The 18,446-nt window shown below is 48.5% G+C and overlaps 1 protein-coding gene across 1 annotated transcript; it reads right to left on the bottom strand.

The window, feature by feature from the left end:
* Positions 1–2,274: 2,274 nt before the first annotated feature.
* Positions 2,275–13,274, bottom strand: Clec18c (C-type lectin domain family 18 member C). Its single transcript, XM_038313134.1, is given in 13 exon segments — positions 2,275–2,460; positions 2,960–3,051; positions 3,426–3,522; positions 3,835–3,964; positions 4,744–4,850; positions 5,590–5,682; positions 6,601–6,708; positions 6,884–7,005; positions 7,469–7,566; positions 10,006–10,248; positions 12,015–12,106; positions 12,694–12,894; positions 13,178–13,274. Coding segments are annotated over 13 exon segments (1,518 nt in total). The 3' UTR covers positions 2,275–2,422.
* Positions 13,275–18,446: the final 5,172 nt, after the last annotated feature.

Raw genomic sequence — 18,446 nt, 5'->3', positions numbered from 1 at the left:
CAGTGGTACATACGGTGCTTGCCTGTTATGCGTGAGAACCTGGGTTTGATCTCCAGTAATGAAAAAAATTAAGTCATTTACATTAATCTTATCTTCGTATTTACCCTTTAAGGGTTTTTGTTGTTTTAGGTTTTGGTTTGGGTTTTGATTTTTCAAGACAGGGTTTCTCTTTGTAACCTTGGTTGTCCTGGAACTCACTCTGTAGAAAGATTGACCTAGAATTTAGAGATTTGCCTGCCTCTGCCTCCCAAGTGCTGGGATTAAAGGCAGGTGCTTGGGCCAGGTGACAAACTCCAGTCACAGTGGGAGGGATTGGTTTACCGAGGAAGTGGGCGGGACCACCTCACTCGGAGGGGTGGGGCAAGGTCGTGGGCGGAGCCACGGGTCCAGCTGGTGTTTATGGAGGCGGGATGGCGTCTTTTGCACGCACTTCTGTTGTCTTGGTACTTGAATCCTGAACAGCTTAAGGTTGTTTCACATCCCTGTCTCCCCAACAGGACTCCAACTAAAGGCAGGGGGAGGGGGGAGGTGGGAAGGGCGGGACGGGGGCACGGGTGGGGTGCAAGGCAAGAAAGTAGGGCCCTTCTGCCTCCAAGCTGGCATCATCGAAGCAGTCGGTAATGCTTCATTCAGGCCTGGTTCAGGCAGACATGGCAGCAAAATGAACTTTTATAGACTGGGGAGAACAGATGCCCTGACTTAGGAGAGTTTGCCACACCAAGGAAAAATAAAAGTCCCTAGATGAAATTCCACCTGTATAGGCATATAGTAGATCCCTCAAGTGTCCACACTATGAGTCGGGGAACACCAGTTCTTCCTGTGTGCCTTCCTGGCTTCGTTAAACAGGTTAAATCGGTGAAAGAAAATAGAAGTATTAAATGATACCACCTAAATTGACCAGGTTTGTTTCTCAGCTGTGCTACTTTGGGCAAGTTACTCAACCTCTCTGCTGGCATTTCCTCAACTGGAAGATGGAATGTGATGTGAAGGTGATGTGTGATAGTACTCCCCAGGTGGAGACGCCACGCACCACTCCCCAGATTTTCAGGGTATAGTTTTTTGGGGGGGGTTTTGGTTTTTTTTTTTTTTTTTTTTTTGGTTTTTTGAGACAGGGTTTCTCTGTGGCTTTGGAGTCTGTCCTGGAACTAGCTCTTGTAGACCAGGCGGGTCTCGAACTCACAGACATCCGCCTGCCTCTACCTCCTGAGTGCTGGGATTACGGCGGTATAGTTCTTTTTAACCTTGCTGCTTGAGGCACAGTGTTGGGAGCTGCTAGGAAAAAAGAAAATATAATGAGAAGAGAAGGAGGAGAATGAGGAGTAAGAAGAGAAGGAGGAGGAGGAAGAGGAGGAAAAAGAGGATGTCTTAAAGGCAAAAGAATTGGGTCTCTAAGTTACTAGGGAGCCTGAAAACGCCCAGAGTGTGGCTTAGGTCCTGAGGATGGGCTGAAAGGGACTGAGGACTCCAAAGCACCAGCCTCTCTGGTCGTCCCAGGAATATCTTCACCATCTGAATGCCCCTTCAAGGCCAGCAGTTAGCTAGGCATGATGGTGCAACCTAAAGTTCCAGAATCCTGGAAGCTACGGAAGGAGGCTTGTCGTGAGTTGGAGGCCAGCCTGGGCTACACAGTAAAATTTTTTTTTTTTTTGGTTTTTTTCGAGACAGGGTTTCTCTGCAGCTTTAGAGCCTGTCCTGGAGCTAGCTCTTGTAGACCAGGCTGGTTTCGAACTCACAGAGATCCACCTGCCTCTGCCTCCCGAGTGCTGAGATTAAAGGCGTGCGCCACCACCGCCCGGCTTACACAGTGAATTTGAGTCCAGTCAGAAACTGGCAAGCACAACAAAATAAAACCGTAACTGCAACAACAATATAAAAACAAAATACACACAGGGAAAAAAGAAAAAAAAATCGACCAATCACAAAGGCAGCTGATTCATAATGTCATTTAATTCTTTGTAAAGCCTCTGGTCTGGGAAATTCCAGCTGCCCAAGGGAGTTTGGTCCAGATGGAGCAGAACGCCTTCTGGCTACTGGCTCTGGTTTTTGCTTCAAGGATCCATGGAAGCCCATCTTTCCACTCAAAAGCAGGCTGAGAGTCCCTGGCTCTTCTCCTCCTATGCTAGGCTCCTTTAGGACCCTGTGTTCATTTCTTTTTTTTTTTTTTTTTTTTTTGGTTTTTCGAGACAGGGTTTCTCTGTAGCTTTGGAGCCTGTCCTGGAACTAGCTCTTGTAGACCAGGCTCCCTGTGTTCATTTCTCATGGGCGTCAATGCTACCCTTACCCAATGTCCAGCATTGCGCAAGTTCTGAGACCTCTGTAGATGTTGGACCTTCAGTCCCAGCCAGGCCCTTGTTTCACACAGATGAGCAGTCAGGCAAACTGACTCGTGCACTCGGGGATGGCAGGAGCTGCTCGGCCAGGCTCAGGGCCCTGGCTCCCACAGGGAAATGTGCTTCTGAGCTGGAACGGAAGCATAACAGAGTGAGTGCGCCTGAGGGGGCTCGGCTGTCCTCATCCAGAAGTAGCCAAGGCTGTGTTCTCTTGGGGAACTCCAAATTCTAATAGGTGGACGCTGGCAATTGGGATGGTCCAGGTTTCACTTTTGCCCCTCCCGCATAGATTATTGTACGCAATTAGGGCACAGTAGGGAATCTGATAGATCCCCCAGGTGATAGCTTTTATGATAGGAGGAGAGGAACCCTGGAGAACACCCTAGCAAGATGTGGGTCCAGTGCACAGAGTCAGAGTTTCCTGCTCAGGTCCTTGTATTTACAGCTGTCTGAAGCTGAGAGGATGATGATGTCCCAGCATTGCGAACTGTGCCCCTGCAGAGAAACAGGACTGGACCCACATCTATGCACTATATTCCTAGGGCTTGGATGTCCAAGCAACAGAGAGCAGACCATTAGCACACCAGGGGACAGGTACCAAGGGAGGAAAGCCGAGAGTGTGGTCTCACCAAACTGACATATATAACGGTTTCGAGTTTTACAACGTTGGTCATTCCAGTTGAAGGCAGCAGATGCCTGCATCTCCACACAGTTTCCAAACCTGTGGGGCCAGAATAAAAACTACTTGGGGAGAGGAATGAAATTAGGAATTGGCTAGCGTCGTCAACCCTGCACCCTGCACAGAGATTTGCCTGCCTCTGCCTCCCTAGTGCTGGGATTAAAGGTGTGCACTACCACCGCCCTGCTGGATGGAAACTTCTTGAGTCCCCTCTTCCATGTAATGTGCCTCTGTGCCTTCCTGACCTCAGCCCCATGTCTGCATCAGTTGGGTCTAGGTTTTCCTGGCACCTAAAACCAGGTCAGGTCCAGACCTTTATAGGCTGGGTGAAGGTTCTTCACGGGCATCTGAAGCTCAAATAGATCCGAGTGGGAAGTGGGCCCAGGGGAGGTGGTAAGCATCCTAGCTAGACTCACCCCTGGTTGTCAGGCTGCCCAAAGGCAAAACTGGTGAAGGACTGGTGTTCTCCGGTAGTCCAGCGGAAGGAGTCCTTAGATGCCTTGTAGGTGAGGCCTGCGCCAGGATAGCCAAGGTTGCCCATCGTCTGAGAGTCCAGAAGCCTGCTGCCCAGTACCTTTCAACCTCCCAGGTGTTAAGCCTCTCTTTCCAGAACTCTCCCCCGACTGTGGTTCTTCCCTTCCTGCAGCCCTCTTTCCAGGGAAGGAGACAATCCTGACTAGTGACCTGCTCCATGCTCCAAACCCTTGCCATTCCCTTGCTATCTGTTAGTGGGTGGTGGGGGCTGCCACAGTCTATGTTTTCCTAGGGTTCTGTAGAACTTAAGGTCCTCTCATTTACTCCATCCTTCAACTGCCAAGCACTTACCAATCCAGAAATTCCTGGTCTCAAAGTCGCTGTCAGTCACCTCGTTGGTGGTCTCCAGGCGGCCCAGGTAGAAGGCAAGGATGTCTTGTACTTTCTGGCTCTCGATCTGGGCTAGTACCCCACCTTTTCCCTGTAACCCCACTCTAGGTCATATGGGACAGGCTGTAGCAATCAGGCCCAAACCTTTCTGCCCATTCTGTTGTCCCAGCATGGCCAGGATTCCAAGTGTGGGCTGGCTGGGCTGTCTTTACCTCCATCTCCAACAACCTCCTGCCTCTGAGAATGGAAATCCTCTTTCTCTCCGCTGTTAGACTTCCCTCTATGTGTGCACGTGAACCCAATTGGCAGTTCATAGGCCCAAGCATGGCCCTGTTCTCACAAGAGTTTTGTCTCTATAACATGGCATCTTAAGGCCGGGCGGTGGTGGCGCACGCCTTTAATCCCAGCACTCGGGAGGCAGAGGCAGGCGGATCTCTGTGAGTTCGAGGCCAGCCTGGTCTACAAGAGCTAGTTCCAGGCCAGGCTCTAAAAAAGCTGCAGAGAAACCCTGTCTCGAAAAACAACAAAAAAAAAAAAAAACCATGGCATCTTAAATATAATCAGACCAATTGTCAATATTAGCAAGTCAAGAAATATGAAGGAAAACTTGGGTTTCTGGCTTTAGGAAACTCTGTGTTCTGGCCAGCCTGACCTGGCATCCCAGCCTGTCCACTACCAACTAGAGCTGAGTCAAGACAGCTCCTTCCATAGGAGTGGGGCAGAGGCTTGTTCCTGGGTGTTAAGTGGGCGTCTGGCTTGTATGAGCCTTGAATCTATGACTCCTGCTTTTTACTAATGAAGAGAATGAAGTCAGAAGTTGGCCCAAAGTCACCCCATTACGACCCTAGGAAGGCGAGGGTCAGCCCTCACCTGACATTTCATCTTGGCTCCGTAATAGGTGTCTGCCTCAGAAGACACCATGAAGCAGTCTCCATCAATCCTTAGGTCACAGGCGTGAAAAGGGAAGTGCACCTTGGCTGGCAGCAGGAACAGGAAGGCCCAAGTTTGTGTGATGACCTCAGAATCTTTACCCTCTCCCACCAGGCTGAGCTAAGTTCAAGGTACCCCAGCTTCCAGCCAACTACTCCAAACTGGAAATAGGGACAAGTCAGTAGTGTGCTGGTAAGTTTACAAGTATGAGATCTCTCAAGAGAGAGAAAAGGGGGGCTGGGGAACCCGGGGCTGGCGAGGCGGCTCAGTAGGCAAAGCACTTGCGGCTCAGCCTGACGCTCTGGATTCAATGCCCAGGACCCACATGGTGGAAGGGGAGAACTGACCTTCACAAATTGTCCTCTGACATCCACACCTGCTCTGTGGCACGCACACACACATAAAATATCATTTAAAAAAAAGTCCATAAACCGAGTAGTAGTGGCGCACACATTTAGTCCCAGCACTCTGGAAGCAGAAGCAGGTGGATCTCTGAGTGAGGCCAGTCTGGTCTACAGAGCAAACTCCAGGGCAGCCAGGACTACACAGAGAAACCTTGTCTTGAACTCCCCGCCCACAAATCCATAGTTTGTAGCATTTGCCAATTCAATCAATATAAATAGCCCACTGTGACGAATTTGAGGGTATTAGTGTTTTTCCTGAGCAAAGAGTTGGCAATAGCTTGACACATAAACTGTTATAAGCTGGCAAAGTCAGATCCAGCCCCCCCACCACACACACATACACTGAAGAGGGTTCTGAAAGCAACCTCAGGTTGGAACTCACTGGCACACTGGGCTCCCCCATAGCCGACATCGCAGATACAGGAGCATTCTTCCTCCCGGAACCGGCCATGCACACACTGCACACTGCACCGCACTGCCAGGACAGAGCAGAAGAGCAGAATGCTAAGCCTCTAACCACCTGGACCTCAGGCTGCCTTGACAGGCCAACCACAGCAAGAATGCCCTCCCAGAGAAGGAGCCCAGGGGGCTGCCAGCTACTGCCATGCTTGGCTGCTTTGGTTTGATTCTCAATGTAGAGGGAAGCAGACTGAGGCTCAGCAGGTCACGGAGAGTGGACAGTGGGACAGGAGGGGCCTCTTCTGTCTCCTAATTCTGTCTTTGTTTCAGTAGAAAGCCTAAAGGGTCAAATCTGATTTTTCTTATCTTTTTAAGTCAACTGTTACTCTATAGCCCTAGCTGAGCTATAGTTCACTATGTAGCCTAGGTTGATCTGGAGTTCATGACAGTCATGCTGCCTCAGTCTCCCAAGCACTAGGGTTATAGCATTTTAAATCATCTATCTATCTGTCTGTCTGTCTGTCTGTCTGTCTGTCTGTCTGTCTGTCTATCTCAGGGTAGGGCACACACTTGGGGCTCTGAATTTTTACTGAATGGATGCACAAAATGTGAAAAGACAGTGGTCAAAACTTTTTTCTTTTCTTTTTGTTTTGTTTTGTTTTGTTTTTCATGACAGGGTTTTTCAGTGTAGCTTTGGAGCCTGTCCTGGAACTCACTCTGTAGAATAGACTGGCCTCGAACCCATAGAGATCCACCTGCCTCTACCTCTCAAGTGCTGGGATCAAAGGTGTGTGCCAGCACTGCCCGGATAGTCAACACTTCTAATGCACTTGAGTGTCCCTTGGAACTCTCTGAATGTCTGGCCACTTCAGTCGTCCAGTGGTCCCACTGTTCCAGCTCCAGTACACACCACAGGACAGGTGTACACAGACCGAGGTGTATCTCCCTCACACTCACCCCTCAGGCTCAGCCAGAATGAGCCCCCAGTCCTCACCTTGGCAGTACCTCCCTGTGTAGCCAGGAAGACAGTGACAGAGACAAGTGCTAATGTTGAGATATCCGTGATTTCGGCAGCTCACGCGACATGGGTTTCTGGGGACCTCTGGTGAGAAGAACAGGTAATTCTGAGAAGAGGCCTCTTTCCAGCAGGTCAGGCAGGCGCTTTCCTAGGTACTGAGGCTAAGGCTTCTGGGACAGCCCCTCAGACTGCTAGTTCCCACCAATTCTAACCCTCATGTACCTGCTGTTCTGGGAGGCAAATATGGGAAGACACTCACCACAGAGGCCTCCTGCATGATCCCAAGCCTTGAAGCAGCCCGAGACACTGGCTGTGCAGAGTGAACACCAGGAGCCTTTCTTATAAGGGGAGATTGTCTTTCCGTTCACGTCCCAGTTGCCTCTGTGAGAGCAAGCATCAGAGGATCTGGAGAACCTGGCCTTGGGCAGGGCAGGACCAGGAGCTTTGGGCAGAGTTGAGGAGGGGCCTTGGGTGGGGAAGGAATGGGTCCTGGCTGCCTTCCCCATGGGTCCCTTTAGCACTCTGGCCGAGTTAGGGATTCGGGGGGCTGGATGGGCCAGGAGACCAGCGAGGAAATGAGAGATGACTTCTGTATCAATCCTGGACACTTTCCCTCAGAGCAGGAAGGACATTCATGGACAAGTCCTGTTCCTTCATGGCCAGAATCTTTTATATCTTCTTCTTTTTATCTACTTATCTCTCATGCAGAACAAGGGTAAAGGCATTTTGGGTGGCTGGGTGTACCCTAAGAGGAAGTCATCCACTCACTCCTCCCCTTCAGTCCCAACCTCCCTGTCATTCACCCCACCCCCAGCTATCACCCAGCCTATGGTGAGAAGCTTACCCAGGGGAGTAGGCACAGACAAAGGTTTCCATGGCTGCCTGGTCCACAGAGCATAGATGCCTCCCACAGCCCAGCTGGCTGGAGGTGGCCCACACAAGCTGCAGAGAACACAATGGCGCAGAAACTCTTTCAGACTAGCCTTACTTCAGGCTGGGGGATTGCAGCACAGACAATTATACCTGGGGAGGCTTCAGCCTCAACCAGGCAGACAGGTGGCTCCTTACCTCCCTGGGGCCCGAGGACCAGCAGCTATGCTGAGCAGAGCCATCAGAATTGAGGGAAGCTTGTGGAATGGAAGGGGTGAAGGTGGACGGTTACTAAGTGTTGAAAGGAGGGAGGATCGTGAAAAGATGGAGTGACAGAAGTTCCTTGCTATCAAGGAACTTGGGTAAGATGTAAACATGACCACCAGCCTTCACTTCTCCCTATAGCACCATATATCAGATATTTACATTATGATTCATAACAGCAGCAAAATTACAGTCATGAAGTAGCAATAAAATAATTTTATGGCTGGGGGTCACCACAACATGAGGAACTTAATAACATGTATTAAAGGGTCACAGCATTAGGAAGGTTGAGAACAACTGCTACACACACACATACACACACATACACGTACACACATATACATACACAGAGACGCACACACGCTCACACATGCACACACATACACACAGACACACACACACATACACACACAGACGCATATACACACGCGCGCACACACACACACGCACACATTTAGACAAGGTCTCACTGTGCGGCATGTAACACTGGCCAGGAAATCACTATGTAAACAGGTTGGCCTCAGACTCATAGAGTTCCACCTGTTTCTGTCTCCCAGATGTTAGAATTAAAGGTACGTTCCATCATGTGCCGTTTATAGACTGTCCTTTCCTGCTGGAGATTTATTTCAGGGCCTGGCACATGCTGGACTAGTGCCCTACCATTCAGCTACATTCCCCAGTCCACTAACCCATACTTTATTTTTTAATGAACGATCTCATATCGTTTAGGTCAGCTTCAGACTCTCTGTGTACCCAAGGATGACTTTGAACTCCCAATCCTCCAGCCTCTGCCTCCTGAGTCCTAGGATTGCAGACATGTTCCATGTCTTGCTTTAACATAATGTAATTTTTAAGTTTATAATTTTAGAGCTACAGTTATAGCTCAGTGGTAAAGTGTTTTCCTATCACGTGCAAGGCCCTGGGCTGGATCACTAGTACCACATATATTCAAAATTAAAGAATAAAAGAAAGAGGAAAAATAAAGGATAAAATATAATTTTAGGAGATAAATTAAGAAAATTTAATTACATAGTTCAAAACAAACAATCATGTATCACCATTGAAAACAAAACAAACAACAACAACAATAACAAAACAGCCTTCACAATAAAAGCACCAAATAAAATTTATGCCAGGTGGATTTAATCTCAGCACTCATGAGGCAGAGCCAAATAGATTTCTAAGTTCAAGGCTAGCCTGCTCCACAGAGTGAGTTCAAAGACAGCTAGAGCTACATAGTGAAACCCTTTCTCAAAACAAACAAACAAACAAACAAACAAAAAACAAAACAAAAAGAAGGGCTGGAAAGATGACTCAGGGGTTAAGAGCACTGGGTACTCTTCCAGAGGTCCTGAGTTCAATTCTCAGCAACCATATGGTGGCTCACAACCATCTATAATGGGATTTGATATCTGATGCCCTCTTATGTTGAATGATGAGCATTCAAACATAAAATATAAATTAAAAAAAAATAAAAATCTCCAATTCTCCCAGCTGTGGTGGTGTGCTTTTAACCCCAGCATTCAGGAGGTAGAGGGAGGTGGATTTCTGTGAGTTTGAAGGTAGCCTGATCTGCATATGGAGTTCCATGCCAGCTAGAGCTACATAGTGAGGACATGTCTCAAAAAGTGTAGGGGGGAAATCCTCCAAATTAACACATTAAGTGAGAAAGGATCAAGAAATGACCAGTAGGCTAGCAAGACACCTCAGCTGGTATAGGGAATTTTCAACTCTTTAAAAGAAAAAACAAACAAACAAATAAATAAAACAAAAAGAAACCAAAATGGAACAAGGTCCAATAGTTTTAGGGACAGATTATAATAAATATCATACAATTTATTCCAGAAAACAGGAAACAAGACAAAGATTCTATTTAATTTTTCGGGTCAATTTCACTATCATTATGTGTATACTAAAGCTGTTAAAAAACATGTTGGGAATTTTGCTTGTGTTATTCAATGTTGTACTAAGCCTCTAAACAAAACCAGGTGTGTGTGTGTGTGTGTGTGTGTAAAATCACAAATATTCATAATTGTTGAATGGAGGAGAAAAAGAAGGAAACTTTCTTGAAAACGATGTACCTGAACTTGAGAAAGGTTCTTCTATGGAGGGACAGAAGGAAAACCCAAGGTACGGGGCTCTGGTGTGGTTACCTCTAAATATAGACTGTCCTTTTAAGGATAAAATATGGCCTTTTCTAAGATGACTGGGGAGATCACACCCTAGCCTCGCTGGCAACACACTCACCTGGGTGTAGTGGGTGCAGGTGGCATTGTGGGCACACTCAGCGTCCCCATGTCTATACTGCAGCCCTTCGGCAAACCAGAGGTTGACCACTTCAACAAAGGATGCCGAGCCCAGGGGCAATAGCTGCACATTCCAGCCCACCTGTGGGGTGTGCCGTGGGACAGATGCCAGGTTTGGGGTGGCTGAAATGCCACAGAGGGCTGCCCTGGCTTGAGCTATTCGGGCCAGGCTCTCGCTCCAATCCTGGGGGTGGCACAAAGAAAGACATCCTCAGGTGGTTTTCCCTTCCAGTTGCTGAGTGACAAAATCAGCTTGGGGAGAGACAGTTTATTCTGCTCAAATTCCAGTCCGTCACTGCAGAGAAGTCAAGGAGGCAAGAACTTGAACCTGCTGGTCACAACCAGTCAAGAGCAGAGAGAGAGAGAGAGAATGAGCCAAGCGTGTGGTGCCCAGCTCACGGCCTCCTTTTCCTGGTCCTACAGCCCAGGACTCAAACCCAGGGAATGGTGCCACTCAGCATCTCTCTGTGTAGCCCTAATTGTCTTGTAACTCACTGTGTAGAACTGGCTGTCTTAAACTCAGAGAAATCTGCCTGCCTTTGTCTCCCAAGTGTTGGAGTGAAGGCATGTGCTACTCCACTCAGCCCGGGCCACCTACTTTTAAATATGTCTCTCTAAGTCAGTTAACATATCAAGACTGTCCATCACGAATGCTCCCACAGTCCAACCTGACCTAGACAATTGCTCAGTGAAACTCCTTTCCAGACAATCAAAACGAACCATTACAACTGGCCTTTAGACGGGACCTCTGGAGCTGCCCAAGGTACGCCCAGAAAGCCAATTGTGCCTCCATCTTCCTGAGCCTTGCATAAACACCCTTAGTCCCTGTTCCTTAGGAAAGAGCACCAGCCTAGGCAAGGGAATTACTTCAGCAACCATGTTCCCCATCTAGTAATCTGAGCCGGGACAGTGCCCAGATTTGTGGGAGGCTGGCTTGTATTTTTCTTAAGAGCAGGAACTGGCCATAGTCAGAAGAACTCTGCTGCCCCCCTCTGGCCAAATGTCCAAATGTGATTTTTTTTTTTTTTCAGGCCTTTGACTAAAGGGCTCCGAAAAAGGTACAAACTACCAATCAGTTACTGCTAACTTTCCTCAGTCATCAGGGTCCCGGGGCTAGTCATTGCCTTCCAAGTACAACTTGGAAGATCCTGGCTGCTCAGGACAGTAGGCACGAGGAGACAGAGCCCCTCAGAGTAGGGCAGGGGAGAGAAGCCGACCGCTCCCTCCTGGCCCTCCCCCACCTCCTGAGAAACTGACCCCTGAGTTCTCAAGGTCACCACCCACTGTGGCTGTCAGCCTCAGAGGACTTTATGGGAGGCAGCCATGGGGAACCTTGCCCTCCCTTGTTACCCAATTCCTCCCTTGTTCCCTGGCCTGTTCTCATGGGCTGGGTCTATTGGGGGTCCCAGACTACGAAGGTAGTAGAGGGGGTCCCAGACTATGAAGGCACTACGACTGAGCCCTCAGGATGATCAGCCCTAAGCCTGCAGCCTCGATCGTGGAGGTTCCAAATTGCAAATAAGTGAGTGGATGAGGAACTTGGGAGAGACCCCTAATACTTGCTAGATAAATCCTAGTCGCGTACCAGTTCCCCCACAGCCCAGCGGGATGCTGCTTGCTCCCCGCTCTGCACCTCTCCCGTTTCTGCAGGACTCCTTTGTGTAACTCCTTTTCCCTGGAGGAGGGAAGACTGGCTCCTTCATATCTGTTGATCTCCGTGGCAACAGGATGCCCGGAAAGGCAGGTTTGTCCTTTATGCCAGCGTGAGTTGCTGAGGGCACTGACCTCCATGCTAAGCTTTCCCTGAAGGAAGAGGCTACATAGATCTCCAGCAACCAAGACCATGGAGCCCCCGGGAAAGGGAACCTGACACTGGCAAGCCATCCTGGGCTCACTTTGGGGCTCAGTTCCTCTGGCAGCCTTCTTGATAGAGCAGTTGTGCATACTCACCATTCTCTGCATGTTGGCTGCAGGAGGCTGGACCTGGCTTCGCAGGCGGTTGTGCAGGGAGAGGATTAAGAAACTCTCCTTCCTGCTCAGGGCTGGAGGCCAGGAGACAAGGTTAGGCGGATGACCAGCAGTACCTGGGACATCCTTTCCCCTCCCCCCCCCCCAGCCAGGTGAGAGCGCAAGCCCGCCCAGGGATACAGATCTGAGGTGAGGAGGGACAATAGCAGGTGTGTAGGGGAGAACTCCCAGGACAGAGATGGAGGGAGGTCAGGAGAGAGACAGGGAAGTAGATGAGGACAGGCCAAGTCCAGAGCAATGCTGTGCATGACTGACTGGTTGTGGGTGGGGGGCGATGAGGGGAATAAGAGACCCAGCCCTGGACTCGAAGCAGTTCTGGCTGCAGCTCCTTTCTACCACTGGGTTTCTTCTCAGGTCTTAGGTGAAGGCTCTAACTAGTATCTTTCCTTAACTCCAGTCCTGGACCATCTGCTTCCTCCTTCCTCCTCCCCAGTATCCTTCCCTGGACAGTATCCATGTCCCCCTCCCTGGATTGTTATAACGGGTCCTCTCATCATATTACATCAGTCTTGGGTACCTGACTCCTAGAAACCCCTTGGTACCCCTTCTTCAGGCTCACAAACAGCACCTCTGCTCCCGTTTTTGCCTAGGTATCCCTTACCTTGGAGAGTTGGAGCCTGCTGGGGTGTCTGCACCTCTGTCCAGGAGACGTCAAGGAGAGACAGGAGCACAAGCAAGAGACCAAGACACTGGCTCCGGCCTCCCAGCCCCAGGCAGGGCTCTGGTTGAATCTTTGGCCTGCCTGGTGCTGCAGACATGGCTTCTCTCAGCAGTTCAACTAACCGGCACAGGCTTCGTGAAGCTGTTCACAGTCTCCAGGAGTCACGCTAAGCTGCCAGACAAAAGGAGGAGGCTAGTGAGTCATCATTGTGTCCAAATAGCCTCCCCTCGATGCTGCGCAGGCTTCAAAAGAGACACAGAACCCTTCTAAATGCCTCGTTACTCCAGCTCCAGTGTCTGGCCAGTCTGCTCCGTGCAACAGCAAGCAGAGCAGTGTGCACTGACCCCGTGGCCCCTGCTAATCATTGTAGGATTATTAGCACCCTTGGGGAGCCCCCAAAGACCCTGCTGATTGGCCTGCAGACATTCCAGGACTGTGGATTAGCGACTTGATGACTGTACCCTGGCAGGGACAATGTCCTCGAAGCCTACGGACAGCTTCTATTCCCTAGCCCCACTCATGGGGAGGAGGCTGGGACTTTGGCGGTGGGCCCATAAAGCAGGCAGGAACTGGGCAAGACCCCAGGGGAGTTCTTGCCTTTCTTGGGAAGTGCATCCCAAACCCCCAGCCATGAATTAAACATAGGCAGGAAGTAACTATTCCCAAGATGGGTGCCACAGCAGGATCATAGAGGAGTGAGCCGGGGGCTGCACCTTCAGGAAGAAAGATGTGCCTTGCAGTGTGGGAGGACCAGGCCTGCTCCAGGTCCCACCATGCTTACCCATGTGACTCTGGACTAAGATAGGGGCAAGGCAGACAGGGAGGAGAGCCTGTGATAGATGCCCTTGGCTGACTTGAGTCCTGCTGAGAACAAGCCTGCCTCTAGACAAATAGGCCACAGTGGAGCAGGAAGGTAGCACATTGCCATAGCGTTTAGGGTCTAGTTGAAGCCTACATAATCCCACCAGAATCACTGAAGATCTACCACAGCCAAATCAAAGACTGCTATGCAGACCATAGTCAATGCCCACCGAGGGTATTCACCCGTTCTGAAGCCAGCACTTTGTTGTTCTGAAGTTGGTATAGTCCCTGGCCCTGGAGGCAGCTGTCTCTCAGAGGTCACCCCTTTGGAAATTCTGCTGGGGCACAGGAGGAATGTATGGGTTTCTGGAGAAACACTGATGGGACATAGTTAGCAGGCAGTGGGGACAAGGCCAGGCAGCAAGGCCTGCAACTTTGTACAATACCCGGGGTCTCAAGAGCTCCTTCTGCCTCAAACAGATGGCCTGGCAGCTTCAAGCTCACCATGGTGGGCCCTCTCCATGATTAATAATAGCTGCATTTTAATTTTTTAACATTTATTTATTTATTTACTTATTTATTTATTTATTATGTATACAATATTCTGTCTGTGTGTATGCCTGCAAGCCAGAAGAGGGCACCAAACCTCATTACAGATGGTTGTGAGCCACCATGTGGTTGCTGGGAATTGAACTCAGGACCTTTGGAAGAGCAGGCAATGCTCTTAACCGCTGAGCCATCTCTCCAGCCCTAATAGCTGCATTTTTATCTGTAAAAAATTATAGCTGTAGCCGGGCGGTGGTGGCGCACGCCTTTAATCCCAGCACTCGGGAGGCAGAGGCAGGCGGATCTCTGTGAGTTCGAGGCCAGCCTGGTCTACAAGAGCTAGGTCCAGGACAGGCTCTAAAAAAGCTGCAGAGAAACCCTGTCTTGAAAAACAAAACAAAAAAAAATTATAGCTGTTATGTGTGTGTAGGAGAGAGTATGGGTATCTGGGTTATAGAACATGTGTGTGGTAGAGAGAGAGAGTTTTCTCCTTCTACTGTTGTTCCCAGAAGCCAAACTCAGGTCACCAAGCTTGGTGGCAGAGACCATTCCCACTGAACTATCTAGCTAGGCCCATAGCCTCCCTTTTAATAGAGCTTACAATGCATGTTTACAAATGTAACTTATTCCTGTCACAAGAACCTTGCTCTGAAGCAATCCCGCATATGAGGAAGCTGGACAGTGAGTCTCAGGTACATCCCAGTTAATTCAGAGTCTCCACATTCCCAGGGTTTTAATTTATATACAGAGTGGATCTTTCAAGCCGGGTGGTGGTGGCACATGCCTTTAATTCCAGTACTTGGGAGACAGAGGCAGGCAGATCTCTATGAGTTCGAGGCCAGCCTGGTCTATAAGAGCTAGTTCCAGGATAGGCTCCAAAGCTACAGAGAAACCCTGTCTCAGGAAACCAAAAGGAAAAAAATTCCCCTTTATTTTATGTTTATGGATGTTTTGCCTGCATGCATGTCTATGTATCATATGTGTATAGTGCCCACAGTCAGAGGAGGGTGTCAGAAGCCCTGGGACAGGAGCTACAGATTGTGGGCTGCCTGTAGGTGTCGGAAATTGGACCCAGGTTTTACTGAAGAGCAGTCAATGCTCTTAACAGCTGAACCATGACTTCCTGCTGTGGTGAGCTTGAAGATCCTGGCCATCTGTTTGAGGTAGAAGTTCCTGAGGCCCTGGGTTTTGTACAAAACCACACACCTTGCTGCCTGGCCTTGTCCCTACTGCCTGACATCCAGGATGACAACCATACTTCCATTAGTGTTTCCCCAGAACATTTTTTCATGTGTAGCCCAGAGTGGTTTGAATTTGTGACCCATGCCTAGAATCCCAGTGTTGTAGAGAATTATGTTAAGGCGTGTTACTTTTGTTTATGCTGCATTTGTTTAACTCTGTGATGCTGTGATTCTTTCCTTGACTAAAACACCTGATGGTCTAATAAAGAGCTGACTAGCCAACAGTAAGGCAGGACAAAGGATAGGCGGGGCTGGCAGGCAGAAAGTATGAATAGGAGGAAAAACAAAGTGAAAGGAGAAGAACCTCAGGGGCCGGCCAGCCAGCCAGCCTCTCAGCCAGCCAGCCACTCAGCCAGCCAGCCAGCCACTCAGCCAGCCAGACAGCCACTCAGCCAGCCACTCAGCCAGCCAGCCAGCCAGCCACTCAGCCAGCCAGCCAGCCATGGAGTGAGAAGGAAAGTAAGAAATAGGGAAGAAAGAAAGATAAAAGAGGGAAAAGGTAGATGGGATAATTTAAGATAAGAAAAGCTGACTAAAAACAATTCAACCTGAGGTCAGACTTCCATAACTAAGAAGAAGCCTCAGTTTGTGATTTATTTGGAAGCTGGGTGGTGGGTCCCCCCCCCAAAAAAGTAAAAAGTCAAAAGAGCAAAATACATCACACAATATCCAGGTAGTTTGTCACAGCTGCGAGGTCTGACTAATGCAAGTGAAAGATTTTCCAAGAAATGACAGATAGAAAAATCCAGTAAGCACTGAGATTCTTCCCAAGTTTATTTCTCAAAAGTCTTATATACCCCAATCCAAAGAGGAGGGGAAAGACAAAAGACCTCTTTACCACAGTACAAGAAACAAAGTAATCACCTTTTCAATACCCAAAGCATCAAGTAATAAATGCCCCAGGTCAAAACATCCTGTTAGTAGCCACGCCTGGGTCAAACCTCCTGTCATAACTACAAAGGAACAAGAATAGGCCTGGACCCTCTAATCTGTGGTCAAGGTGGAATGAGTTCACATCTGTGGGCTCCCACAGCTAAGTTTGGTGTTAACTTCAAAGCCAGGTATAGACATAATGGGGAAACTACAGATCAATATTCCTTATGAATACAGACACAAAACCTCTTTCAACAGAATATACAATCTGATTTAGCAACAAAGTGGATCAGACACCGTGACTATAGTCGTTTTTTAAATATTTTATTATGTATACAATATATGCTTACAAACCAGAAAAGAGCACCAGACCTCATTACAGATGGTTGTGAGCCACCATGTGGTTGAATGGGAATTGAACTCAGGACCTTTGGAATAGCAGGCAATGCTCTTAGCCACTGAGCCATCTCTCCAGCCCCAAAATAGTCTTTAATTTAACAGGAATGCAAGGTTAGTTTACTATTTGAAACTCTGGGTTAATAAGTATCATAGTTAGGGTTTCCATTGCTGTGAAGAGACACCATGACCACAGCAACTCTTATAAAGTAAAACATTTAATTGGGGTGCTCACTTACAGTTTCAGAGGTTCAGTCCGTTATCATCATGGCAGGGAGCATAGTGGTGTGCAGGCAGATGTGGTTCTGGAATAGAAGTGAGAGTCCTACATCTTGCAGGCAACAGGAAGTGAACTGAGACACTGGGTGGTATCCTGAGCACAGGAAACCTCAAAGCCCGCCCTCACAGCAACACACTTCCTCCAACAAGGCCACACCCTCTCCAACAAAGCCACAATTCCTAATAGTGTCACTCCCTGTGAGATTATGGGAGCCAGTTACATTCAAACTATCACAATAAGTAAAGGGAAAACACACGTGGCCATGTCAAAGATAGAGAAAGTATTTGAGCTGGGTAGAAAGTGGCTTCTCAGCACAAGTAGAGTCCTAGGTTCAATCCCCAGTACAGCAAGGGTAGGGGGGCAAAAAAGTATTTGATAACATCTGAAACCAGTCAGTGTAGTGGTGAAAACCTCTTGTCCCAGGTATTCTGAAGGCTGAAGTGGTTTTTTGAGACAGGGTTTCTCTGTGGCTTTGGAGCCTGTCCTGGAACTAGTTCTGTAGACCAGGCTGGTCTCGAACTCAGAGATCCGCCTGCCTCTGCCTCCCGAGCGCTGGGATTAAAGGCGTGTGCCACTATCGCCTGGCTCTGAAGGCTGAAGTTGAAGGATCATTTGAGCCTAGGTTAGCATCAGCCTGGCAATGTAGCAAGACCCTATATCAAACAAATAGGAAACCCAACACAAAGCTTTGTAAAAGTTCTCTGCCAGATATAGCAGTGCACACTTTTAGTCCTGGCACCCAGGAGGCGGAGGCAGAGGCAGGCAGATGTCGGTGAGTCACCAATGTGAGTTTGGAGACAGGCAAGGCTACGTAGAGAGATCCTGTCTCAAAGAACAAAAACAACAAAAAAATTTTTCAACAAATTTAGGAATAGACATGTAATTCCTTAGGTAGGTATGGAGGCTCATGTTTCTAATCCCAGCATTCTGGAATGCTAAACCTGGAAGAATAACATAAATTTGAAGCTAGCCTGCATTATATAGTGAGAACTTGTCTAAAAGTAAAATAAATAAAAAGATAAATAAAATCCTGAGTCTGATGAAGATTCCTAGTCATGACTGACTCAGAGCATCCCCAATAGGGTAGATTTCTAACTCCAGTATGGCAGAACATGACTTATTTGGATCTTTCTGGGGGTAATTGAGGTTAAGTACGCCTTCTAGGTGAGCTCTAATCCAGTTTGACTGACGTCTTTGGAAGAAAGGATTAGAACACAGGCATGGAAGGAGAAGGCTGCCATCTGCAAGCTGAGGAGTGAGGCCCTCAGGAGAAACCAACTCTGTGTTTTGGTTTTGGGCTTTAAATGTTCAGAATTAGAAAATACATTTCTGTCTCAGCTGCATAATGTGTAGTGTCTTGTTATGGCGGCCCTAACAAACCGATACAGTAGTTACAAAAACGTCAGCTGGCATAGCAGTGGGGAGACTAAAGGTTTTCCTCTCTAAGATCGGAAATAGGGGCAGATCTATTTGGAGGTATGAAAATTCCGAGTTCAAGGCCGGCAATGCCTACATGAGACCTGGTCTTAGAAAATAAAAAGCTGGGGCTGGAAAGA

This window comes from Arvicola amphibius, chromosome 15, assembly GCF_903992535.2.
Source record: "Arvicola amphibius chromosome 15, mArvAmp1.2, whole genome shotgun sequence".
Lineage (NCBI taxonomy): Eukaryota > Metazoa > Chordata > Mammalia > Rodentia > Cricetidae > Arvicola > Arvicola amphibius.
Note: the sequence above shows the minus strand (reverse complement) of the source record. Positions and strands in the feature narration are given on the sequence as shown.